General features: G+C 38.2%; 1 protein-coding gene across 2 annotated transcripts in view; it reads right to left on the bottom strand.

The window, feature by feature from the left end:
• Window positions 1–5,169: 5,169 nt before the first annotated feature.
• CXADR (CXADR cell adhesion molecule) overlaps window positions 5,170–23,684 on the bottom strand; it is a 37,982-nt gene continuing 19,467 nt past the window's right edge. The window contains exons 3-8 of one of the 2 annotated variants that reach the window (XM_075516777.1): window positions 23,120–23,324; window positions 22,603–22,758; window positions 20,378–20,500; window positions 19,907–20,045; window positions 19,360–19,546; window positions 5,170–6,414 (exon numbers count right to left, since the gene is read on the bottom strand). In XM_075516777.1, coding sequence (XP_075372892.1) covers window positions 6,373–6,414; window positions 19,360–19,546; window positions 19,907–20,045; window positions 20,378–20,500; window positions 22,603–22,758; window positions 23,120–23,324 — 852 coding nt within the window. In that variant the 3' untranslated portion in view covers window positions 5,170–6,372. Of the gene's footprint in view, window positions 6,415–15,244; window positions 19,547–19,906; window positions 20,046–20,377; window positions 20,501–22,602; window positions 22,759–23,119; window positions 23,325–23,684 lie in introns of those variants that run through there. The other variant, XM_075516767.1, reaches the window with a different exon arrangement.

Here is a 23,684-nt window from a genome sequence, read left to right as displayed (position 1 = left end):
AAACCTTACTGAAAGAATCAAGAAATGTCTTTCTTACATGCCTCAAAATTTTTATAAAGAAAGAATAAATTACTACAATTTTCTCTTCTGATCAGCTATGTAGAAAAGTACGTGTGGCTCTTCGTACTACAGATATGGATTTTTATATGTTAGCGTTCCCGTTGCTTACTACCATACAAACTAGGCCAATAGCGTCTCTGCAGAGATTCTGCACTACAGTCATTAGAATTTGTATTGTGACATCAAGTCAGACCCACTGCTTACTGCACCTTTGCTCTACACAGGTGCTTCCCAACAGGATCTCCTCTTCTGGATCTAGGTGGAGCAGCTGAAGATATTACCTACCCACCAGCTCCTTCTTGCTGCCGGATAGTTCTGCTGCCATAGTAGAAATTGTACACACACACCAAATTTACTCCAGCGAAAGCCTACCCAAGCTAATTTAATCCACCCTCATTAGCTTATTGCACTGAAGCCAAAGCAGAGGCCCTAGAACGATAAACAACCATTGGACGGTCAAACACTGATCACTGAAATACAATATTGAGAGATGACAAAAGACTCCTCTTGCTTTAAGAAAATAAGAAAAAAGCCAAGGAAGGGAAAAAAAACCCACACCTTGAGCAAAATGTAGGACACCTGCTATGTCCTAGGAAAGTAACCCTCCCATCTCCCCATCTTTCTGAGCACATAATCCAGGGTGAGAGACCAAGGGCTAGGAACCGCCTGGAAACTCAAAATTCTTATAAAAGGCTGAGATTTTTATTTGAGGGAGAGGCAGAAGGGCAGAGAAAAGGTGGCCTCCACCTCAGTTCCAGTTTCCCTGCCCAAGAGGCTCTCAAGCCACCGCACAGTCACCTCTGGGACTCAAACCGCCCGGGACGGCAGCCGGCACTGCTAACCATAGGGCATCGGGTCTGTGCTTTGGGATTGCATGCTCGCAGCTAATCCAGGCGACGATTGCTATGGACCAACACTTTGCATACATAGTGATGATGACTGGTAATGCTTATTGTTAAAGACAGTCGGTCTAGTAAAATTTTGCTCCGAGATTTGAAACTAGCCTACCTTCTTCTAAGCACTCCCATCATGGAAATGGCTGGTTCCCGATTTAAATTATAAAAAAAAATATATCAAAATTTGGAATTGAAAGTATGAAACTTTTCTGTCTGTCATAGGGCAGGCTTTGGTGTGTTAGTACTCTCTTTCCCAGTTTCAGCAACTCATGTATAGCTTCCTTTGAGGAGTCCTGCAAGGCTTGCATGCACTTCGTTTCCATGTTAGTGCGTGATGTGAGATTTATTAGAATTAACCACCTTCTTTTCTGTTAACATCAGGACTAGGACTATCAGAGCCTTTGGAAAAGTTTTTTTTCTGATAAGAGGAAAAAGGTTCAAAGCTGAGAAAAACTTATCTGAAGGGAGCATGATTTTTCTGTAAGGACAGCAAATTCTTGTTCTATTAATGGTGCTTCAATCACGAGGACAGAGAGAACAGACATTGCCAAGTTAGACACTCGGAAATGATAAAATGCAGCATGACCCAGTGTTAATGCAGAAGGCAGTAATTCTGCTATTATTTTTCTGTCAACCAAAACTTTCATGGCTTATATTGTGATAATTGTAATTAATGCCATTTACTTTGTAACTGGGGATTTACTTACCAATAACACAGTACATACAGTGCATTGTAAACATTTTTGCATATTCAGTATCAGCTCAGGCTCCTGCTCACGTCTAGCTGCTTCTTGAACGTTAATGCAGCCTGCATTATATTATATAAGCAAACAATTCAAAATAAATTACTTGAAATTCTCAACGTATCACATTTTCCTGTAAACAGTGGAAGTCATATGAGGAATACAAATGAACTGGAATGAACCACACTAAAGTCGTAGCTACGTCATGTTAACAGTCATGTTAAAATCCAGTAAGCTGGGCCTTGGGTATGACGATTTCAGCAAACAATCTTTGAACATGGCATCAAATTGTGGTGAAAGATGCTGAGGTTTCCTTTTAAGTAATCGTTTCCCTCTTTACCTTCCACGTTACTGGAGTTGAGACTGAAGTAAGCTATTCCTCTTCATTTGTATTTGATCCATCTATATTTTGGAAGACCTGGAGAGAGAAAGAGACCTGGAGCCTGCAAAGAGAACTGCAGTGCCAGTGACCCATCTGCATGGCCACTGAAGCCAAAGGTGATTTGCCCACGTGGATGTTTCACAAGATGCCTCAGGAGAGACTCGGAAACTTCAGAGTCACATAAAGTAACTGCATACATTTTTGCAAGCTCATAGTTAAGGACAACATCAGCATTATCAACTACCATCTCCTTTAAGTATTAAAAGAAAAGTGGCAACTGCTGCCAGCGTGCTTTATCCCAACGCTGACTGGAGCAGGATGCCCTGGGAGCATGCTCTGGATACCTATGGACACTCGTAAAGGTTCATACGTGTGGTAGCCAACGGGATGCACATGCAATACAACGCAAGCTGTGCATCCTATTCAGACTAAAGGGTCTCTGAGCAGGATAGGAGGCTAGAGGTGCATAGAAACATCAGTGTCAAAAGCTGAGGTGTCTGCAGCCTTCCAGCACCTTCAACTTTACATGGCAGCTGAGGATCACCTTTTTTGATGCAGAGAGAATTTGGGTACATGCATCTTTTTCACAGGATGACAGAAGAGCTGAAGTTGGAAAGCACCTCTGGAGTTTGCCTAGTCCAACCCCCTGCTCAGAGCAGGGCACTCAAGTGCCTTGAGCCCTTTTAGCACTGCTGCTGAAAGCAGTTGTCCGCCTTTTTCTTGTACTTTGATCCTCGTTTCCACTTTCACACTGCCTCCTTCCCCTGTTGTCAGCACAAATATTGGTGCAGCCGCCCGCTGAACTGAAATGATGAACATACCTGAGTTAAAACTACACCACACCATACGTAAGTAATTTTAAACTGTATCATGTCTCTGATGTGGCTCACGGCAGCTGCACCAATGCTTATGCTGACAAGACAGGAGGTAGCCCAAGGCCAGGAGAGAAAAGCCCAGAGCCAGACAGGCTGGGCCAATTCTTTCTGTAGCGTGCTGAGCTCTGTCATTCAAAATGCATATGCTAGAGTCACGGTTTGAGGTTTCTTAATTTTATGCAAATACTTACAATGATATAAATTCAGGCATGGATACAGATGTAGCAATGTGAAGTTGCCTTGCACTGGCATAGATTTTCCCATTTCTGGGCCTGTTGCAGCCATATTGCCTGTAAAGCAAAGTTTGAATCCCAAGCAGCCCCTAGACCACGGGAAAGTTCATCTGGTGAACTATGTGGCTCACCCTAAACCCTAGGCAGCGTACAGGACACCACCAAGGCAGTCTGAACCCACATAACCAACCTCGGTAGCAGCTTGCAACATACATTTTCCAAAGCCTACATCAAACCTAAAGGTCTACATGACTGCAAGGCTTGGTAACCACGAAGAACATGCCGGTAAGCGTGAGAAGGGATGAGCACAGTGCTACTCTTCAGATGTCTGTAATTACAATGGCTTTTGGAGAAATGAATCTGAAGTGGTCTGAACTAAATGGAGTAAAGTATCAGCTCGATCTAACAATTCCCATTTGATAGAACAACGTATTATGGAGGGACGGTGGGAAAGCACTGCAAGTTAGTTTATCTGTTTTGCGGCAAAGATGCAGGCCGCGGAGTACAGGCGACATTTAGGCTTTGTCTGACTCTCCATGTCTAGGCCAGTTAGTTTGCATATAAAACATCAGATGAGATATTTTTGGGTGTGGACAAGAGCACAGTTACCAAACGAGCACCTGCTTGAACTTTCCTGTGAAAAGCAAGCCCTGGCAAGAAGTTAAGGTATGTGAAACGCACCACTTCTTCTCATTTAATAGTGTTGGCACGAGAGCCAGGGTGTTTTCCACCCGCTGACCATGCATGACCAAGCTATTCTGAGTATTAGATACAAAGGATAAACGGTTGAAAATTCATCTATAACCAAGTAAAAATACCTCCTGACATCTACAATCAGTCCTGAACAGCCACCTGGTCACGATAATCTATACAGGCATGACCTCTAGGCTTCACTATTGTATATTCCAAGCCTGAGAAAGGTGGCAGAAAGCAGACTCAGACTCAGACTCTATGTTGAGACTTTCTGCGTGGCATCAGACAAGCTTTCAGACTTGTACCCTGCTTACGCCACAGCAACGTAAAGTTGACAACACTTACCTGGAGACCTCACTGGGGTAGACTTCTGGACTAAATACCCAACACACAGTACCTTTCAAAAGACTCAGTATTGGTATCTGGACACCTGATAAGAACATGTGGATTAGCCAAGCAACTCACTAGACAGATGACAAAGTAGCTGTGCAGTTACTAGTTTCCTGAAGAAAAGCTAAATGCAAATTTCTTTGCAAAATGGACACACATTTAACTTCAATGACAGCATGTTACATACTTCCTTACTCAAAATATATGCACATTAAAAGTTAATTTAGGTAGGAATTTGAGTACAAAAAATAGTTAATTTCACTTACTCCTTCAAGAACATACTTTGGTGCATCAAGTTTTGCAGATTTTTCTGCAAAAAAGAGTTCTTTTACAAAACTCAGTTTTTAAGTAAAACTATAAGCTTGCACAGTAATTCCTACCTTTCTCCTCCTTTCCTAAAACACCAGCAATTAAGCACTTAGATGATGGCAGTCATTAGAGGGGAAAAAAAGACACTTATTCATCTTATATGGAGCACACCGTAGCAAAAAAGGTAAGTTATATCTATAAATCACTACCTTACGGAACATACGCTAAACAGGCAGTTGTTGCTTCTTGACCAGGCAACTTTGATACTGATCCCAATGGAATTTTACCCTGATTAATTACTTGCCAGATTCACTCACAGACAAGTTGAGGCAGCATGGAGTCAAAGGAGAGAATGAGGAATGTAATGTTTTGGCATAAAAACAAGTGCTTCTTAAAGGCAAAGTATATTTTTTGTAATTATAATATTGAACTTAGATTTGGAATGTTTTTTTTTTAAATTGGCTACTTAAACCTGTGACATTTAGAAACCCTCCTCTCTTTCATTTTTTTCAAGAAGACATTACTATTTTCTTAGATGGCTTTATTTGTTTTTTTTCATGTGCAGTGACAAAATGGATTACATGGATCTTTTGGTCAAAAGCATCTGAATTTATTCTAGAATTAGCTGCGCTCCTCTCCAAAACAGAAATAAAAATAATTCAGTAAGTAACATGTTTGTTCAGCATTATAACCACCAGTTTCACCAATGAATTATATGGTTTCCTTCAGACCACAGCATAACAGATATCTCTGGATTAAGGTTTAAATTAGTATCTACATATTTACAATAGTAAAAAACCAGCCCGTGCACATACACCCAGTATTTCTCAAGAGCACAGAAAGATGTAGTTGATCAAAGACAGGTTTAAGTTTGCATATGCTCACTGTTACTTCCTAAATGCTGGGGTGTCGTTCAGTGTGCTCTGACTTGTGCGGACTGTGACAGATAACGAGTTATCAAAAATGCCCGAGTACCAGCAGGGTACGAGGCTCCGAAAATGAATTACTAAGCTCCCCTCCATGGGATCAGTCTACAGTGGTCTCATCCTTACGTGGTTAGGTAGATTAATACTTTCATTATGAAATCATACCCAAAGTCTCCATGTCGCAGGAGGGACCAAGGACCCCGTAACTAGCCTGGTTTAAAAAGCACCCTCTTCTTCCCTCTGGTCTCCTGCAGGGTAAGCTGGGGAGCCAAAGGAATGAGGCAGTGTACAGTACACAACACCTGCATTAACAGATTATGCTGAAGCATGTGTTAACTGTAATGTTCAAGTACATTTTATTAAGTGTTATAAAATATATACAATCTTAAAATACAGCGCATTTCACACACAGGTTGTAAGATCTCATTGGTATCACTACGGCATTGAATAGATGATACACTTCCTATCAAATCAGCAGACCAGAGCGCTAGGAAAAAACAAAGCTATTCCAGATTACAATCTCTTTCAACACCCCACTGCTTTAGGCTGTATTTTCTACTACCTGAGTGGATTTTGTTAACCTCACGAGCTTTTGAATCTCCATGGTGGTGGGGCAGAGAGGAGTGATTGTGCACACTTTTCAAAACACAGAACTAGCAAGAAAAATGTTGGTAGTCACTTTGTAAACTTTGCATTAAAAATACATAAAAGAAAAAACTTGGTACTTACAAAACCGAATACAGCCTACTTAACAATCTTGAATCTAAAGTGAGATCAAGTAAAAAAACAGCACTTCATTTCATAATGTACTTCAGTTTCACCACACTTGAAAGTCATGCAAAAAATGATGCCTGTTTCTTCATGTCTATACCACTGTTATGTCACCAATCTTGTGTGCGATGTCATACTATAAAAAGAAAGAATATCATTAATCTATATTAACAAGAGGCTAGATGCTGTAATAGACAGTAATTAAACGCACGATTCCAATCATCACCCAAGTTATGGTCATTCAGATGAGAGTTTATACCAGTGTGTCGCAGAAAACCAGTGCAGCGGTGTAGCAAATTGACTCCATTTATCAGTAGACTTTAAATGACTGTAAGCTTAACTTAACAGCAAATTTTCAGTATTTTCACCTAGGTTATTTAAAATCCTTGTGGATTTCCTAGTGCATATCTACTGCCATCAATTTTTAAAGTATCTGTCAAAGTCTGCTTAGATGGCTGTCTCCCCAGGTTCAGACCAGTAATTTAAATTATCAAAGAACCACACATTTTTGTTGTTTACTGCTAATCCAGTGACTCATCCCAATCTGCATACTTGGTTGTTTCACCGTTTCCTCAGAAGTCAGTTCTAGTTCCTTGACTATTTTTGTTGACTTTTTCTGGGGATACTTTTTTGCACAAAGATAGTAAAAAATAAATCTTTGTTCCGTTACAGTTCTTTAATAGCTCTGTATTCTTTGACTTAATATTCCAAGACTGACACTGTAAGAAAAAACACAACTAAGCATTTTTGCTCCCACTCCATGCTGCAAAACTGCCTTTTCTATATGCTCCCTGTACTCAAACTCTGCTGACAGGCACCAATATTAATTTTCCAAACATGATATTCTAACAGAAAACAACTCTTCCTAATTAATAATACACAAGCGTATATGGATATATTGCATTTACTTTCTCTCATTTTCTTACCCTACTCTTACAGGCTTTTGTATTATTATACTAGTCCTCACAGATTTTTAAAACATGCCTCAATGCCACAATAGTTTCTGCGTAAGACCAGTAATTAAAAAACCTGACTCAGGCTACCCCTGTAACATCTCACTTTCTTCCTTGCAAACCGTCACACTACAATTAGAATTACACATCGAATAAAACCTTCCAGTTGCACGTGACAGTAAAAATAATATGAGTACCTTCACAAAACCTTGCTTGGAAGCATAACTCAAATCAGTACCAAGTACTGCTTGGCATTAAATCACCACATTTGCCTTCTTTCTATTTAAAGCTATTATGTAGCATGAGAATTTGTTTTACAACTTCATTCTGGCTATTGTTTATATACTTACTCTTTTAAGGAATGTTACAGTGTAAAAGTGTATTTTCAGGATCATTTATCTAACATTTTCTCCATTTTGGAAGATTTTGTCAGCATATTTTTTTTTTCTCCTGGAACTTATTTTCCTCCCTAACCTAATACATCTATCCTCAGCTCTAGTATCACAGGAACAAGAACCCCAGTATCAGCCTGAAATTGTATTTGATCAAATTAACTGATATTCTGTAAGAGGCATATTGATTTGGACTGAACACTGAGGTGAGAAGTGTCCTTTCTGTCTGTATTCCTGTCTTTGCACCACAGCTAACACAACATTCCTATTTCCGACCTCTTGCATTAATAGCTCTCAAACAGATAACTAGTTAATAATTAGTAAACGTATGCTTTCTAAATAAAGATTAAGCTGCTCCCCACACAGTTCATCCTATCCCACTCCATTGGAAAAGCCTGAAGAAACAGAACTCTTACACGCCAAAAAATTTATAAATCTAGCTGTTCTTAGGGATAAGGCAGGCGTGCGAGGCTCACGTAACGACGGCTCTCCATCAAGCACATCCTGTTTGCTCCCTTTCGTGAATGAGTCAAGAGACAATTAACATACCCTGCTTATGAAGAAAAAAATCTGCTATATGGCACACAGACTAGCTGGGATGGGATGAGAGCTTTTGATCCCCCCGTTGTTTGGAAAAGCAAAGGTTTTTAAAAATCAGATGCTTAAATAAGCTCGAAGGGCAAAAGGGAACAAATACAACATAATCTGTTCTTTGCCTGCACTGTCCTGATACTTTCACTCTTGATTTTCTTCTTCTTTCCTTCTCATCTAAGTAAATCCCTACCAAAAAAAAAAAAAAAAAAAAGAAAAAAAAAGTAAAGAAAAATGCAGTCTGGCAAGTGAACCCTAGCATGCAGCTAGAGGTTATTCATGCAGCTGTGATAAAGAAAAAAAAAAAAATCCACCCACCAGTGCTGTAACTTGTAAACAAGATGTGGCAACTCTTTTGGATCTTGCAAGGAAAAATATCAATTAATGAGAAACTGCTGTCTGCCCGGGTACTTGCAATCATAACCTTATTACGTTTAAGCTGGAAAACAGGGGCCAGCCTAAAATACAATAGATGGTGTACTTAGTGTAAAGTGCCTAATGCCTAAACCAGAGTCAAATGAGTGAAACTGGTTAGGAACAAAAACTATGATAGAAAAGATCAGTAAAAGGAATGACCCTCCACAAAGTGTGTTAAATAGCAACATACTACACTCAGAAAAGGGAAAAACTGTCTAAAAATCCATCCTGCTTCAGTGGTGAAATAAATCCCACAATCAGAAATAAAAAGGCGGCATGTCATAGAAAGAGGAAGGCTAGCCATCCACGTAAGCGGGAAGCTGTAGGCAGAGGAAAGTTGTATAAAAAGCCAAACTCAGAGTAATTTGCTGCTGACAGAGGCCAATACGATGACGACAAGAAGGAGCTTTACATCTCTTTTTATGTATCTCAGCCTGGCAGCGTAAGTATACACAGCTACATACCTCCAATATCAGTAACGAGGAAAAGAAGTACTCAACACATCTTGATTCTCTATTTGCAAAATAAGTAGGATGAACTACCTTATCCTGAGAATACTTTCCAACACACTAGTAAGTGAGCAGCAGGGAAAAGGGTGTTGAGGGAGTGTCAAGTGACCCAGCTGAGCGACGAGGGACACCAGCCCAGGTGAATACTCTCTCCTACATGCTGTTGAGTGGAAGGAGAAAGAAGCCGCCTCCTTCTGAGGTGATGCCAAGCAGGCATCCAAGCTGGGATCTCCGACAAAGCCTCCAGAGGAAAGACGTTTCTCCTTGCATTGGAAATGGGCTTTGGGGGATCCTTCACCCTCATGAAGCTGCCTAGTGAAATCTGCCCTACTATTGTTTTTACTACACCTTGAAATACCCAGGTAGCGCTAGAAGTACTGGAAGAGAGACTATTGCCAGGACAGAATTAAAAACCAGCAAACAGCAGGAGACACAAACAACCACAGATGTTCTGACCAAGGTAGCTATCTTTAAATATATATATTTGAAAATTTTCTGTGATTATGACAGAAGTGAAAATAAGCCCTAGATGGGCAGATGGTGAAGACTGAAAAGACTCATCAAGGATAGCTTTAAAAAAATTACAGTGCGATGGGAAACTCTAGTTCCAAAAGTCCCTGTAAGTCAACAGAACTATCTCCATTCTAACAGACGTAGAAGCTGAGGAATAAGGAGATGTCAACATTAAAAAAAAAAAAATCACATGGCTAAGTCATGACAGAGCCAGGACATCAACCTTAATCCTCCACTTCATTAATCAGACTCCCTTGCCTTGGGATTCTTTTAATATTGTTATTATTGTATTATTGCAGGTGAGTGAGCTTCTGTTAGCTGTGTCAAGCATTAAGGATGTCCTAAGCTTCCTTGCATGTTCAGCAATTTCCCCCGCATGTACAAACCATAAAGCCAGCAGCAAGTTAACTAGTTAATATGGTTGGCACAGACATGGGATGTTGTCAGAATAAAGTTCACATGTGTAATATAATGACCCAATTTTCACTGTCAGTTGGATACCCAACTCAGAGTGCTCATTAAAATCCTAGCTTACCCAGGTAACACCAGCAGCCGGGAAATTACACTAATTCAGGCAACAAAAAGGACTGTTGAGCATAAGGCCTCTAACACTCCTTGCAGCTCCTTCATCTAGGACTAAAGGATTTTAGTAGGTTGTCTGAGATTCCTGCCTGCCCACCCAGTTCATGCACTATTAAAAAAAATGACATTGATATGTATATATATCATATTTAAATAATACACCTAAAATACTTCAAGTAGCAACATAACCTTGTTTTTAAAAACATGTAATTGATGTTTAGAAGTTCAATGCCTTTCAAGTATGCAAGTCTAGCGTGATCAGAACTGTATGTTATCTGTACAAGAATCACTATTTTCATTGTCTTGCTCCTAAAAGAAAACCAACAGATACAATTACGGTGTGTCTGAGGGATTTTTTTTTTTCCTGAATGAGCTGCAAATGAAGAAACATCATTGGTGACCTTAACTTCAGTCAGAAGAAAACAGACATTTTAATGACTAACTCCAAGCTCTGGTCCCTACTAGTCAATCAGGCTTCAGTTACACTTTTTTTTGGTAAAGAAAAGGAATGTAGAAGTATGTACTTCTAGCCTAGCAATATAGTGTGTGTAAAGGTAATATAAATATAATGTTTCTCACCACAACTGTTAAAACCTATCAAAAGCTACATTCATACCTCAGCTGTACGTTTCCTTTAATGATCTCTGTAGAGTTTACAGCTTTTTGTCAGAGCTTACACAGAAAAACATCTTAATTGATGCAGCTTACAATAACCTTTTTCTTACCTAAATTATTTTCCTGAGTAAGGAATAAGAAAATAAACTTTCTGGCATCTAAGAAGGTTATTTTGCTTTCTGTTGGAAAACCTAATGTTTCTTAGCAAGTCACTGCAAACCACCAGCAGAGCCGTACGGTCACGTTTAGCCGCAGAGAGAAAGGGATGCAGGCTGCCCACCCGTCAGCCACAAGAGGATGTCCAGTATTCCCAAACACAAAATTTATTACTTTGTTTCAATACAAAGCACTCATTTAGCCATAAAATGTTTTTTTCCAAGTGGGCTGGAGATGGTACGGGAGACCATGACTTTTTTTTTTTTTAAGTTCTGTGTTTTAAACACAGCAAGTTTTCTCATCTTAAATAGGGATACATAAAGAGGTCACCCAAACCACAACTCAAGTCTGGAGTGAGAGAAAAGACATTGAAATTCTTAAGCAACTTCATATTGAATTACAGAATACAAGGACAAAAGCAGGGCAAGACCAAACAGTTCATTTGAAGCTGTATCCTTTTAGTAAGTTATTATTTTTCTTGTGTACCAACAAGAAACAGGGGAAGATATATTAAAAGTAATTGCAAGCTTTCTTTTCTATTTTACAGCTCTTACAGCTCAGATGAACTGTTTCTGCTCTTGACAGTTACAAGATTAGAAGTGACATGGAAGGGCATTTTATTTATCCGGATAAGAAGTTCGGTGCTAGCAGCCACAACATAAGCTTTTTGACATGTTCCACAAACCACCAGCTGTGCCCCAGAGTTGTCATCTTCTTTAGCAGTCACAAACAATTCAGTAGCTTTATGTATTACTACCAGTTGCCTCTATTTCTGGTCTAAAGGTATCAGTATCCCTCCCACCTGAGCTAGTCTATTAGTAAATGGAAATCTTAAGTAACAATTCTATCTTGATCTCCTACAGTTAAGTAAGGCACAGCACCAGTGTTCTGACTTCAGCAAGTATTTTCTTAGCAACACCATCCGTTCAGATGACTAGCAAGATGCCGCGAGCTGGTGCTGCTGCTGGTTGCAGAGACCTTAAACACTGAGAATGGTGCTCTGCTACAAGCTTTAACTTCTGTGAAATTTGACTAACCCTGACTGCTGTTTCACAAGTAAAATATTACCAAGTGACAGGAAAAAAAGAGATTCAGATTCCTGTATGGGATAATAGTTTCACTTACAAATCACAGACAGGCCAAATCACAAGCCATGAAAAGGTGTTACTTCACTTGTACAGCAGTAACTGGCCACAAGAAACAAAATCTCAGTTTCTTTCCTATTCACACAGAACATAATTTGCAAAACTGGCATAATTGGAAGCCCTTATACTAATGGTAGTAGATGAAATTACTTTTATAGCTCTTTACCATGTGATTTACTACTCCTTGATGCCACATTCTGAATGAGTTGCTACCTAACCTCAGTGATCACTGCACCCCGGGAGATGTTTGGGCCCAGAGCACCAAGAAGCTGCGCTGCCACCATTTGCCCTGTGTGAGGTGTTCAGGAGACTTCAGTCTACAATTTCTGCCTGTTTCTTTGTACGGTAGTCTTAGCAATAATATAACAAAACCCGTCACATACAGAAATTACTTCATGGTAGGAAGAGTACAAGACCCTGCAATTTAAGCAATGAAGATATGCTGGCTATATAAGCAACTCAATGCAAAAAAGTTTTGCAGATTGTCTGAAAACCCCTACATCAGATGCTGCTGGAAACCAGAGTAGGGAAAGGCTTCGAGAAGTTGGGACAGTGCATTTGTGTTTCCAGAATTCAGGTCCCTCCTACAAAATTCCCCACAAACTGATCAGACTTGCTGCTTTCCTCTCCCCATTTTGCAATTAGGAGAAGTACTCTGGGGAAAGAGTCCAGTACCCTTCAGGTACAGCACTCGACGTTCGTCCTGCCTGCCTGCAGCTCACGGAACCACAGCCCCGAGAAGTGGGACAACTGTCATTGCATTGCACAGCTTTCTGTGCTTCCCAGCGGACATACTGCCTCCAGAGGTTTTTCCCCAAAGAAAAAATTAGATTACTGAAGGTAAAGTGATGTGCTTTCAGATGTTAATGTCTCTTCTAATATTGCCATGTTTTAAAATTGTTACATAATCAAGTTGTGTAACCGACACACTCAACTTCTTTATAAAGCTGCTCCCCTCCCGCCATCCAGCAATCCTGACATTGTACAAGGTTCTTGTATAGGAGTTGCACAACTTTCCTAATGTTTCCTGAATAATATGGCAAAGTTGTCCTTCATCTGGTCAATGCTATCAAAAAAAAAAAAAAAAAAAAAAGGAAATCTCAATGACTCTGCGGACCCAGCTAGCAGCTGCTGCCGCTAAACACTACTGACTTTGCATATTCAAAGCAACCTGGCCAGTACTCAACAGCTGAAAGCTGAAGACTTCAAAACTTCAACTTATGAGGGTGACACTAACATTGACTTACAACAACATGAAAATCAAAGGATCCTTAAAGGTTCCCTATTTTCAGAAACTTGACTTTGAATGGAAGTCAGAAGCAGGGACAATGCAATCCTCCAGGCCAGTTTTCTGCCAGAGTGGTTATTTTATAAAATTAAAGGTTCATATTTTTCTCCTGATAGCTGAGCCTGTACCATTCTGCAAAAAGCCTAAAGCAAGTTGAAAAAGCAACAGAATCATCTTAACTCAAGTACACACATTATTTGTATATTAAGATGCAAGTCTTCATGCTGTGAGCAATCACCTACAATCATCCCACAAGCGAAAGGTAATTTTAGAATAAGCTGAGCCTTGGAAAGGTAGGCAACATCATAGCTTCTTTCACTCTACTCCTGCTTTTGCTCCTTGATCAGCTATTTTCTTCACAAACTCTTTTGGTTTTGTTTTAAGGATTTTACACACAAGGAAGCAAGGCTAAGTCACTGGCATTAACTGTTTTCTAAAACAGTCTAACAATTAATTGCTTATCAGCATTATCATAGAGCTTGAAAGAACCCAAGCTTCTCCATCTAAGAAGTAAATTTGATATAGTAAGATCAAAGTACACGGTCAAAGATGTTCAGAGAAAAAAAAACCAGCAAGACAGACCTTTTAAGAAACTTTACCCAAGACATTGTCTAATACACATGTAAGGACCACAAAGGTTTTGTAGAACTACCACATGAGTGCCCTGTAGTCTTTCAGGAGACACTCAGGAAAGCGCTAGCTGCTTTGTTGGAATTCCCCACGGACAAGCTGGAGGTACTCAGCTTCTGTGATTCACAATCTCTCATCTCCAAATAAAAGACCTGGAGCAGCTGAGGCATTCAAGTGCCATCTGTGACAAAACTGCCACCTTAGGAAAGGACCAAAGTCTTGAACTTAAGTCTTGACGTTAACATTAAAAGGGTGTAGAAAGGTTTCTTAGAGTGCTACAAATAGAGACAAATCTGAACCTTCATTTTTATTAGGTTTCCTTTTGTATTTAAGCACAATTGAAATAGAAAAAAATTCCTAAAGGTTTTTCCACCAGGATTCCACTTAACTTCATATGCTTTTGCACACATGGATCAAACAGGTTTTTTTATATATACACGAAGAAGTGACTGAAAACAGCTGGCATGGCACAGGCACACATTATCATAAGAACATATGCATATATTATGAATAAATGTCAGCTAATTAGGCCACCAATGATATAAACATAATACATGCCATTAATGCAAACAGAGCCCATTCCAGACTTTGTTCCCTGAAACTAAGTACGTGCTCAAGACAACACTGGAGAAATTGCATTAATCTTAGGTAAAATTACAAGGTCAGTAATCAGTTGGTTTGCAAGGCCAAGGAGTGGGGAGTATCCCAAGGCAACTTCATTTGGATCAGAAGAGATGCACGTTAACTGACAATATAAAACCAAGCATTTTATCAACATGCTTTGAGTGCTTTAAACCTGCTTGTTTGAATTCTAAAAGACAAGAATCTATCAGTTTCAGAAATTTTTGGTTCTACCTAAAATAAAGAGGGATGAAACTTAATCCAAAGTTCCTTTGCAGCCTTAATGTTTCAGAATAACTGCTGAGATCGCCCTGGTATGTTTTTAAAATTGATCACTACATCCATGTATCTACAACTGGAAACCACAAATAAGTGCATGTTTTAAAATATCTAAAGTTTTACTTCCCTTAGACATTAATGGGGGGGAAAGGCAAGAAATAAAATTATTAATGCCAGCATGGTATACACAGCCATATTTATTAGTTCACTTCCAATTACATAAAGAGAAAGCTGAAGCCATACACAAGTGCTGCTTTAAAATAAAGACAGACTACTGTTTTCTCCAACAGTTTTATTTCAAAAAGTACACAAGTCTGTCGTGGAACTACAGCATTTTAAAATTTTGGATTTTGTTTTTACAAATTCACTCACAATGCTTGTATCTTAAAATACCATTCCCCCAAAAGTGTGAATATAAAACCTCAGACTGAAATTCATATCAATATTCAAGTCCATGCTTTGTGCATGAGAAGCGTAACATAACATCGTAACATTTTGGATTCCAGGAAATATTATTGCTCCAATCTCAATTGAGCTGTGACTCAATGCTAGAGGACCAATAACCAAAGGGTCCCATAAAGCACCTATCAAGTGTATAAAACAAGGTTTAAGTGACACAAATAGTATTGTATCTTTAGACTGGAACAAAGATCTGAAGTGATCCAGAATATACACTGTTAAGAACAAAACCAAAAGCCTATCATGGAAACCAGTAATATACAATATTCAGCATTACAGAAAAACTTGCAATTAAGAAGTCTTACTTGTACTATTAAGCAGGAAGCATACGTCTAACATGAATGCGACTATCAGTTGTTGAAGATGTATGTATTGTACATTTCTTTCAAAAGTCATGTTTTACCCCTCCAACAAGGCATTTCTGTGCACTACATGGTTTTGGAAGAAGTATTCATTTTTAGATAACGAAGTTTCACACAAATATCTTTAAATATCCATTTCAGAAAGTTTATGAAAATGCTTGTAATGTATGGACAAGTGTTACGTAACCTCTACAGTATTACAAGTCTAACACTTTATTCACACCATGCTAAAATTGAGGTTTTTCTTCTATATATAGTAGTCCTCAACAGGCAAGTTTACAGTCATGACATTAACTAGAGGTTTCTCAAGTTCACTTAGAGTATTTACATAATGGTACCACCCCCCCATCCCCCCCCCTTTTTTAATAAAATGAGACATTAAAAATGCCACCTTCTAACTGGTATATCAGCTGCCATTACTTCCCAGAAGAGTTCTGTTAGCAGAGTTATCTGTAAGATCGGACACCTCACGTGTTTAACCAGTTCATCTCCTACACAGCTAGAAATCATTGCTAAACTATAGTAGCTGCTTTTGAGAATCATAATCCAGCGTAAGTGAACAATCTATTGACTAAAGAAATAATTTATAATAGCAGTATTATGTTTTCATAGTAGCGTTGCATCCATTCAAAAAGGCATGATGATACCAACTTGAGGCAAAGCTTACCCCAAGTCAGAGGTTCTTTATTTCAGTTAAGGACTATGTCAGATTCTATTTCTTTTATTTTCCATGCAATTACATAAATAGACAGACACTGTCAAGGCTGCTAAGCCTAACAGCTAGGCTCTGAGGGCACATCATGCTGTCCTTCTGTTCTGTCCATTTATTATTTTGTACAAGCTGACAGAGCATTAAGCATGTGTAAACTCTGCTCTGTATGCTTTAGTGAGATAAGTTTCTGTTCTTGAGTGTCCTAGGGCTTACCTGACTGAAAGCACAGGGTCTCAAGCCAAACAAAGAAAAAAACCAAAACAAACAAAAACCAAAACCAAACCCAAAAGCAAACAAACAAAAAAAACCAACCCACATCTAATCTCACCTATGTCCACAGATGGCTAAGAACCAAATTCAGTAGGTTTGTTGCCTGGTTGCTTAGGTTTATAGCTATCTCTCAGTCTGTGATTCAGTTTAGTTTTGTACTCATCTTGCATTTGTAATAACTACACCCTTTTAATTAAGGAAGGCCTTAGTTTCAAGGTAAACAATCAATGTATGATTAAAATCTTGGAAGTCTCTTCTATCACAATAATTGGATGCAAGAAGATGTCTCCTCATCTATTGTTCTTCATAAGCATATGTTTGGCACAGTTACTAAACCTATTATTTACCACACAAGTCAATCATCCACCTTGCTGGTACAACTGAACAGTTTTCAGGAATATAAAACACTTCATAATTATCAATTGAAGGAGTAACTGACATTTTGAAATACAGAACAATACAGAGAGAGCCACTGAAGTCACATCCAAAAATAGGCATGAAGAGGTATAAATAGTACATAAGAATCAAGAAATCAGATCACAGTGTCACGTTTTAAGAACTGTACCATCATCTAAGCACCTGTTCAAACAGTAAATTTAGGCACCAGAAATTTTCATAAAAACTGAAGTTACAATCAGGCAAAGTTTATTGGAAAGGCACACATGAAAGATAAAAAACCTGATCTCTAACAGTATCAGTTTACAATCTAAAAAAGTCCCAAATGTGTAAAACTAAGTCTAGAATACTTAATAGCCATTCAAGTTTCTAAATTCAGTATGAAGGGTATGTTCTTTACAGTAATAGTGCCAGCCAGAAATTGTGCACCTAACTACAGATAGGACAAACATTTAGTAGTAAGCCAAAGAATTTATCACAGATCTATAAGCAGCTACAAAACAGCAGACACTAAACCTAGAAGTCTGGGGAAATGTTTTCTCTCACACTGTTGCTACATACAAATAATCCTAATATCTTTCAACAGGCTATTTGGGTATTTCCTTCATCAACATCAGTGCCACAGACTATATGCCTTTAGAGTTTTCCACAATACCTTGCAGTTTAACATCTATAGCTAGAACAAGCTGAAGGGACTCCCCCTCCTGCCCCCCAGCACAGGATGAGGAAAGAAAGTAGAAAATAGGAAGGAAGAAAAAAATCCACAAAGATGCAAACTGCACTAAGCTTTAAATCCAGCTTCCACAGGTATATAATATCAGCCATCAGAAGCTATCAAAAGTCCTTAAGTATGTGTGAAAGTAAGATAAGGAATTGTTCTGTTCCTCATGTAATACTTTAAGTTTGCACAAATGGGAAGAAGGGTTTTTAATCTTCAAACATGAGATTTGTATCAACAATTCTGGATAACTATCTCCTTCTCAGATTCTGGTTGCATGAAACTCTTGCTCTTAAAAGTCTAAATGTCTGTTAATAAGAATATTTAGGGCTGTTGAAGAAGCAAGGAGAATGAGCTTTAAACTTGCAAATTGATGCAGAAAGATATTAGCATCTCAAGTAAAGGCTAACTACTGCTTAACCTGTATATAGGAAAAGATGTTTCCAAAGTGATGTTAGAGCAAGAGGACAGATATCAAATACCAGTTACTTAACAGCTTTCATTAAAACCCCATGGAGCTTCTAGGTAATCAGTTTGGAAAAAAGAGCACTGCCTTAGAATCTAAACAGGCTTTGGAAAATGCAAGGTACAACTAACTTAAGACCTGTACAGAGATACATATTCATTCTTATTGTGACAGTAACAGTTGATCTATAGTTTTTAAAGCTTAGATACCACTACCAACACCTTCACAGGACCTCATGCATCAGATAACATAAGTTATCTGACATGACTAGAACTATTGATTACAGAAAAATTCATGTTTCCAAGAGCTTGCAAGGTCTCCTGTCACATTTCCGCTCACTGAAATTTTAAATTTAGAACAGATTCATTAAATTAATTGAACCAATCAAAATAAGAGCTCAAAAAGTGCTCCAAACAAACATTACCAGGTTAAAGAACTGCATAAATACTCAAGAGTTTGAACAGAATTCAAGGTCATCCTCAGTATTTCAGCCCCCTGCAACTACATCAGACAGTGGCCAAGTTAAAATATTTGTTATTCCAAAATTGAGGATAAAGTTTCAGGAACTCTGAGAAACTTCATGGTCTACATATGAAATGCTTTTGTTACTTCTCATTTGTGTCTTGCTGTTACATATTCAGAACTGCACATCAGCTGACAGCGTCTCTTCAGCAACCTACCAGAGGTCCAAATACCTTCAGTGTCCGATATTTATTTAGGAACTTCAATACTTTTAGCAAATAGTTCAACTGTCATATACTAATAAGTTTAAAATTAAAAGCAAGAATTGGTGGCTTTTCAAACTAACTTGTTCATTTTCTTCAAGGAAAATTGCATGCCATTGTTTAAATGAGGGATGGAACACAGTAGTTTTCTCTAATACTTACAATGCACACTTAAAAAACAGCATTTAAATTAATAATATTTTATACTATGGACCCATCTTTGCTTTGTGCTGGAATCATCACAGGAACAGCTCCCATTCTACTTAAATTAGGTGCAGCTACCTTTGAAGGTGCAAAGGTCGGGTTTTGACCAGGAGGACGTTCAAAGTCTTCACTTGGGACTTGGCTATATGGAGTTTTGGTATATCCTTCCATATTTGAGGGAGACATTGAACCCAGAGAAGAACGATTGCTGCCTATGTAGCTACGGGCTGTTGAACTGCGACTTTTTGGAGGTGGAACATCTTCTCTGAAATAAACAAAAAACCAGTTGCAGAACAAGAATTCAGTCACTGTTACTATGTGGGAGTTTACAAAACAAATTTTCAGTTTGTTTCTTTCTGTTCTGACACTGTAGCCAAAAGAGGCTCACATATTACTTTAAGTTAAAAAAAAAACTCAAGTATTCATTGCCTTTAAAATCTTTACTGAAATTAGACATGACTATCTATACCATATTCAAAACGAAAAGTTCTGACAAGCTGTTAGTATGTTAATAAGCTTTCCAGATTAAGACAGAAATCTCAACTAAGTCTCTTACTTGCAGAAATACACATTTAAAAGTTAATCTTCAAATAATACTGCTCAGAAATTAGAGATATGTCATTACCTGATATCATGATGTACTTCTTTCTCATATTTCTTCTCTCTATGTTTCTTACAGCAACAGAAGACAAGAAACGCCAGTATAGAAAGACCCAGCAGAGTTCCTATAATAGCTCCAGCAATTATACCAGCTGTATTTATAGCTAGAATAGATAAATAACAATACTGTTTAAGTGTTGAATTTATACAACCAACTTCTTTTCTCTCAACATTAAAACCAGTATGTTTCCACATGATCCAGGTTAACTGAATCACTGAATCAGAGGGGTGCTTCCATCACATGCATTTAAAACAATAGTAAGAGTTGCAGCTTTCTGCATAAAAAGTAACATTTTGGGAAGTAAAGACCTGAAGTGGCAACCATCAGTTACACAACAGGATTAGGGTTTTTTAACCTTTTAGGAGTTTAGAGAAACAAGATTATTCAGTTTTAATACACAAAACACTATGTGACCATTACACAGCAAACACTTACGAGGGGTGACATTCAGCTCAACAGAACATTCATCCGTGCCAACTCTGTTTGCAGCAACACAATTGTATGTACCAGAATAGTCTTGAGAAGCATTTTTCAAGAGAAGTTCCCCTGTATTTTTATCTACAAACAACAAAAGGTAAAGGTTTACCATTTTCCAAAGTTTAACTCCATATCCAACACTACAGAATTATTAATCTAGCACATAAATGAAATCTTAACTGAAAAAAAATGTATTAAAAATACTCAAATAAAACTAAGTCTATCACACTGCAAAGCACTATTACTTGTAAAAGCCTTTTACCTTGTTAGAAATTTATTCCTCAGCATTTGACTTAATATTAAAGCCTACAGACTAATTGCTCTGTCAACAGAAAAGGATTTGCCACTTTGCTTAAAGTGGCAAATTCTCTCATCCTAACACAGAATTCTAAAATACAAAATATTAACTGCATCGCAGAAGTACCTCCTTCTCTACTCTGTCTAAACCGATTCTACACAACCAGCTCAGATGCCTGCAGAACCCATGTTCAACATGAGGCAGTTCTAAACACTTCACTCCTATGTGTGACCAACTAAGCCTAGCTATGCTGACAGAGTAGCATACATGAACCATTGAAAATAAAAAGAGTATTTCCCCAGGGCTTCTAAAGCCCTTGACAATAACCTTCATCAGATTCTACTATATGAACTTCAAATGGTTTGCATGCTTTAATTGCTAACAGATTTGCCATCATCACTGCAAGAGACTTAGCTCTTCCTGCTGAAAAAGAAGTTAGGTAGTATCTAGATTCTTGAGAACAGGTTCAGTGTCCCCAAACCTATATTCACAAGCCCAAAGCAAACATTGTTTTATTGAGTTACATGCCACTTTTGCATACTTCCTCAGTCATTCTTGTCCAGCACTGATACTGTCAATTGATTTATTTGTTACCATGAGACAAATTTGGGAAGCGGAGAAAGAAGGGGAATAACAACAGAAGCTTAAGATCTTGAGTGGTACAGAGAAGGACATTAGTGATCAACTGTTCACTGTCAAAACAATAAATAAGAGATATCAAACAGCACTACCAGGAGGCAAGATCAAAATGAAGAACAGCACAAGGTTCTTCATATGCAGCCAATTTTGAGAGATCTGTGTTCTAAGATATTACAGATTCTAATAGACAACAAAAGTTTAAAGGGAGACTGAAGAAGTTCACAGAAGTCAGGTTTTGTTTGTTTTAAATCAGTTAAACTGAAACCACATCTGAATTTCCTGAGGCATAAGTTAAGGGAGGATAGGAGACCCCTATAAGGAAGAACCACACAAGTTCTTAACTCTCTTCTCCCCTAGACATTCACTTTGGCTACTTTTAGACACATGATACCAATTTGTCCTATATGTCCTGTACTACCTGAGTTAAAACATGTCTGTTTGTAAGCAGATTCTTAAACTGCTTTATCTGCAAGGAAAACTCACCATCTCAAGGTTTAAGGTTTTCATAACTACAAAGATGAAAAAGAATTGGTATTGAGCAGTACTTTTCCAAAAAAATATTCTGGAATAACTTTCAAAGCCAAAGCTCACAAATTAACCTTCTACAAGTAAGTTCTCACAATAAAAATCCAATACCACCACTATAATAATTTAGGATCCACCAGTCAAAATTCTTATGTATAACTCTTTCCTGGATGTCAGCTCTTGTAAGAAGAGGTAAGCCTTCTCTTCTCCTTTACACTGGACAGCCTTTCTTCTAAAGACTTGTACCCCTTTTCAAGGAAGAAGTTCTGTCACTTGATCAGAAAGTGAAGATCTCAATTCAATCTCTAATAAAATTCAAGCTTTTTATCTCTCTTTCCCTGACGGCAACTCTAACCACTGGTCCAACCTTCCCCACTGTCCTAACAACTCTTCCCCACTGTCCACCTGAGCACAAAAGCAGCCAACATCACCAAGCAAGAGAACTGACAACACTCATGCACCGATGAGCATGATGCTGCAGCCTAACGGTAAGAATCTCAACTTAAAGCTTGAAACATTTCCACTTATGAATTAAAAAAAAAAAAAAGAGAAAACCACACTTGTTTCAAAGTCAGTTTTATTATCCAGTGAGAGGGTAGAAGTGACACTTATCTTGACTGCTCTATACTAAAATTAAGCATGAGGTGCTCGCAAGGCAACTTAAGCCAAAAATACAAACGCAATCTTTAAAGTATTTCAGAATAATAAAGTTTTATAGTACTCAGCATGGATGTGGCAGGAAGTTCCTGTGTGCCAGATACTCTTCTCCAGTCATAAGACAAAAGTGGGGATCCTTCTTGTGATGCACATTTCAAGATAACATCTTTTCCAATCTCCTGTGATCCTTCAATGGAACATTTAGTTCTTGCTGGCTTTACTAGTAAACAAAGTATTATTGAATTAATAATAGTCACAATCAAAATGCTTACTAGTTGTGTTCTAGTAGGTCAGTCCATTTTGCTAAAGACAAAGCTTGTGCCACAAACCATTTCTATGCATGGGAAGATTTTCTACGAAATACATGCACAATTTTTTTAAATGCTCATTATTCTGAATATTATTCCCTTCATCCCCGAGAACAAATGATGTCCACCCCTCACAAAGTCTCAATAATGGATGCATCATCATAGATTCAGTACGACTTTGCCCGACAGAAGTTTTCATTTTATATATCAAATACAGGATGGAATAAACACATAAAAAGTGTCACTGAAAATTCACAAAAACCATTATCTTACCAAGTACAGTCAACTGTATTTTTTGGCTTTGAACTCCAGGAGCCTTCTTCACTTTGCACTGGTATGTGCCAGTGTCTGCTGACTTCAAATTCAGGATATCCAACGAACCATCACCAGATCTGGGATCAGGATTAGTAAACTGCATCCGCCCAGTCATAGCAGCATAATAATGGTTATAAATCCTGTCTACAGCATACATAATTATCTATCAAAAAAGAAATATTATTCAGAAATCCACTTGGCATTTAAACATTCAAAATACTTCCGTATCTTCAGATTCTTGACAGTTTCTTTCTACTGTTTTAAATAATCCCAGAGGCATGACATAGCCAAATATCTCAGTCTTCAAAATATCACACACAGTACTCCAACCTGTACACCTGTCCAAGTAGCAGCATGTCAGCATTGACTTCTAACTGAAAGAAAACTGTCTAAAATTGCTCTAATCTTCATTTTGTCAAACCTCTCCACTAAAATGAGTAATCTTTTTGATAAGGCTTCTGAAGAAAGGGAAGAGTTAATAACTAACGAAAAGAGTTAATGTATTTAAAAACAAATTCCCATA

Source organism: Mycteria americana, chromosome 1 (genome assembly GCF_035582795.1).
Source record: "Mycteria americana isolate JAX WOST 10 ecotype Jacksonville Zoo and Gardens chromosome 1, USCA_MyAme_1.0, whole genome shotgun sequence".
Taxonomy (NCBI): domain Eukaryota; kingdom Metazoa; phylum Chordata; class Aves; order Ciconiiformes; family Ciconiidae; genus Mycteria; species Mycteria americana.
The sequence above is the reverse complement of the archived record's forward strand: the minus strand, read 5'-3'. Positions and strand labels throughout refer to the sequence as shown.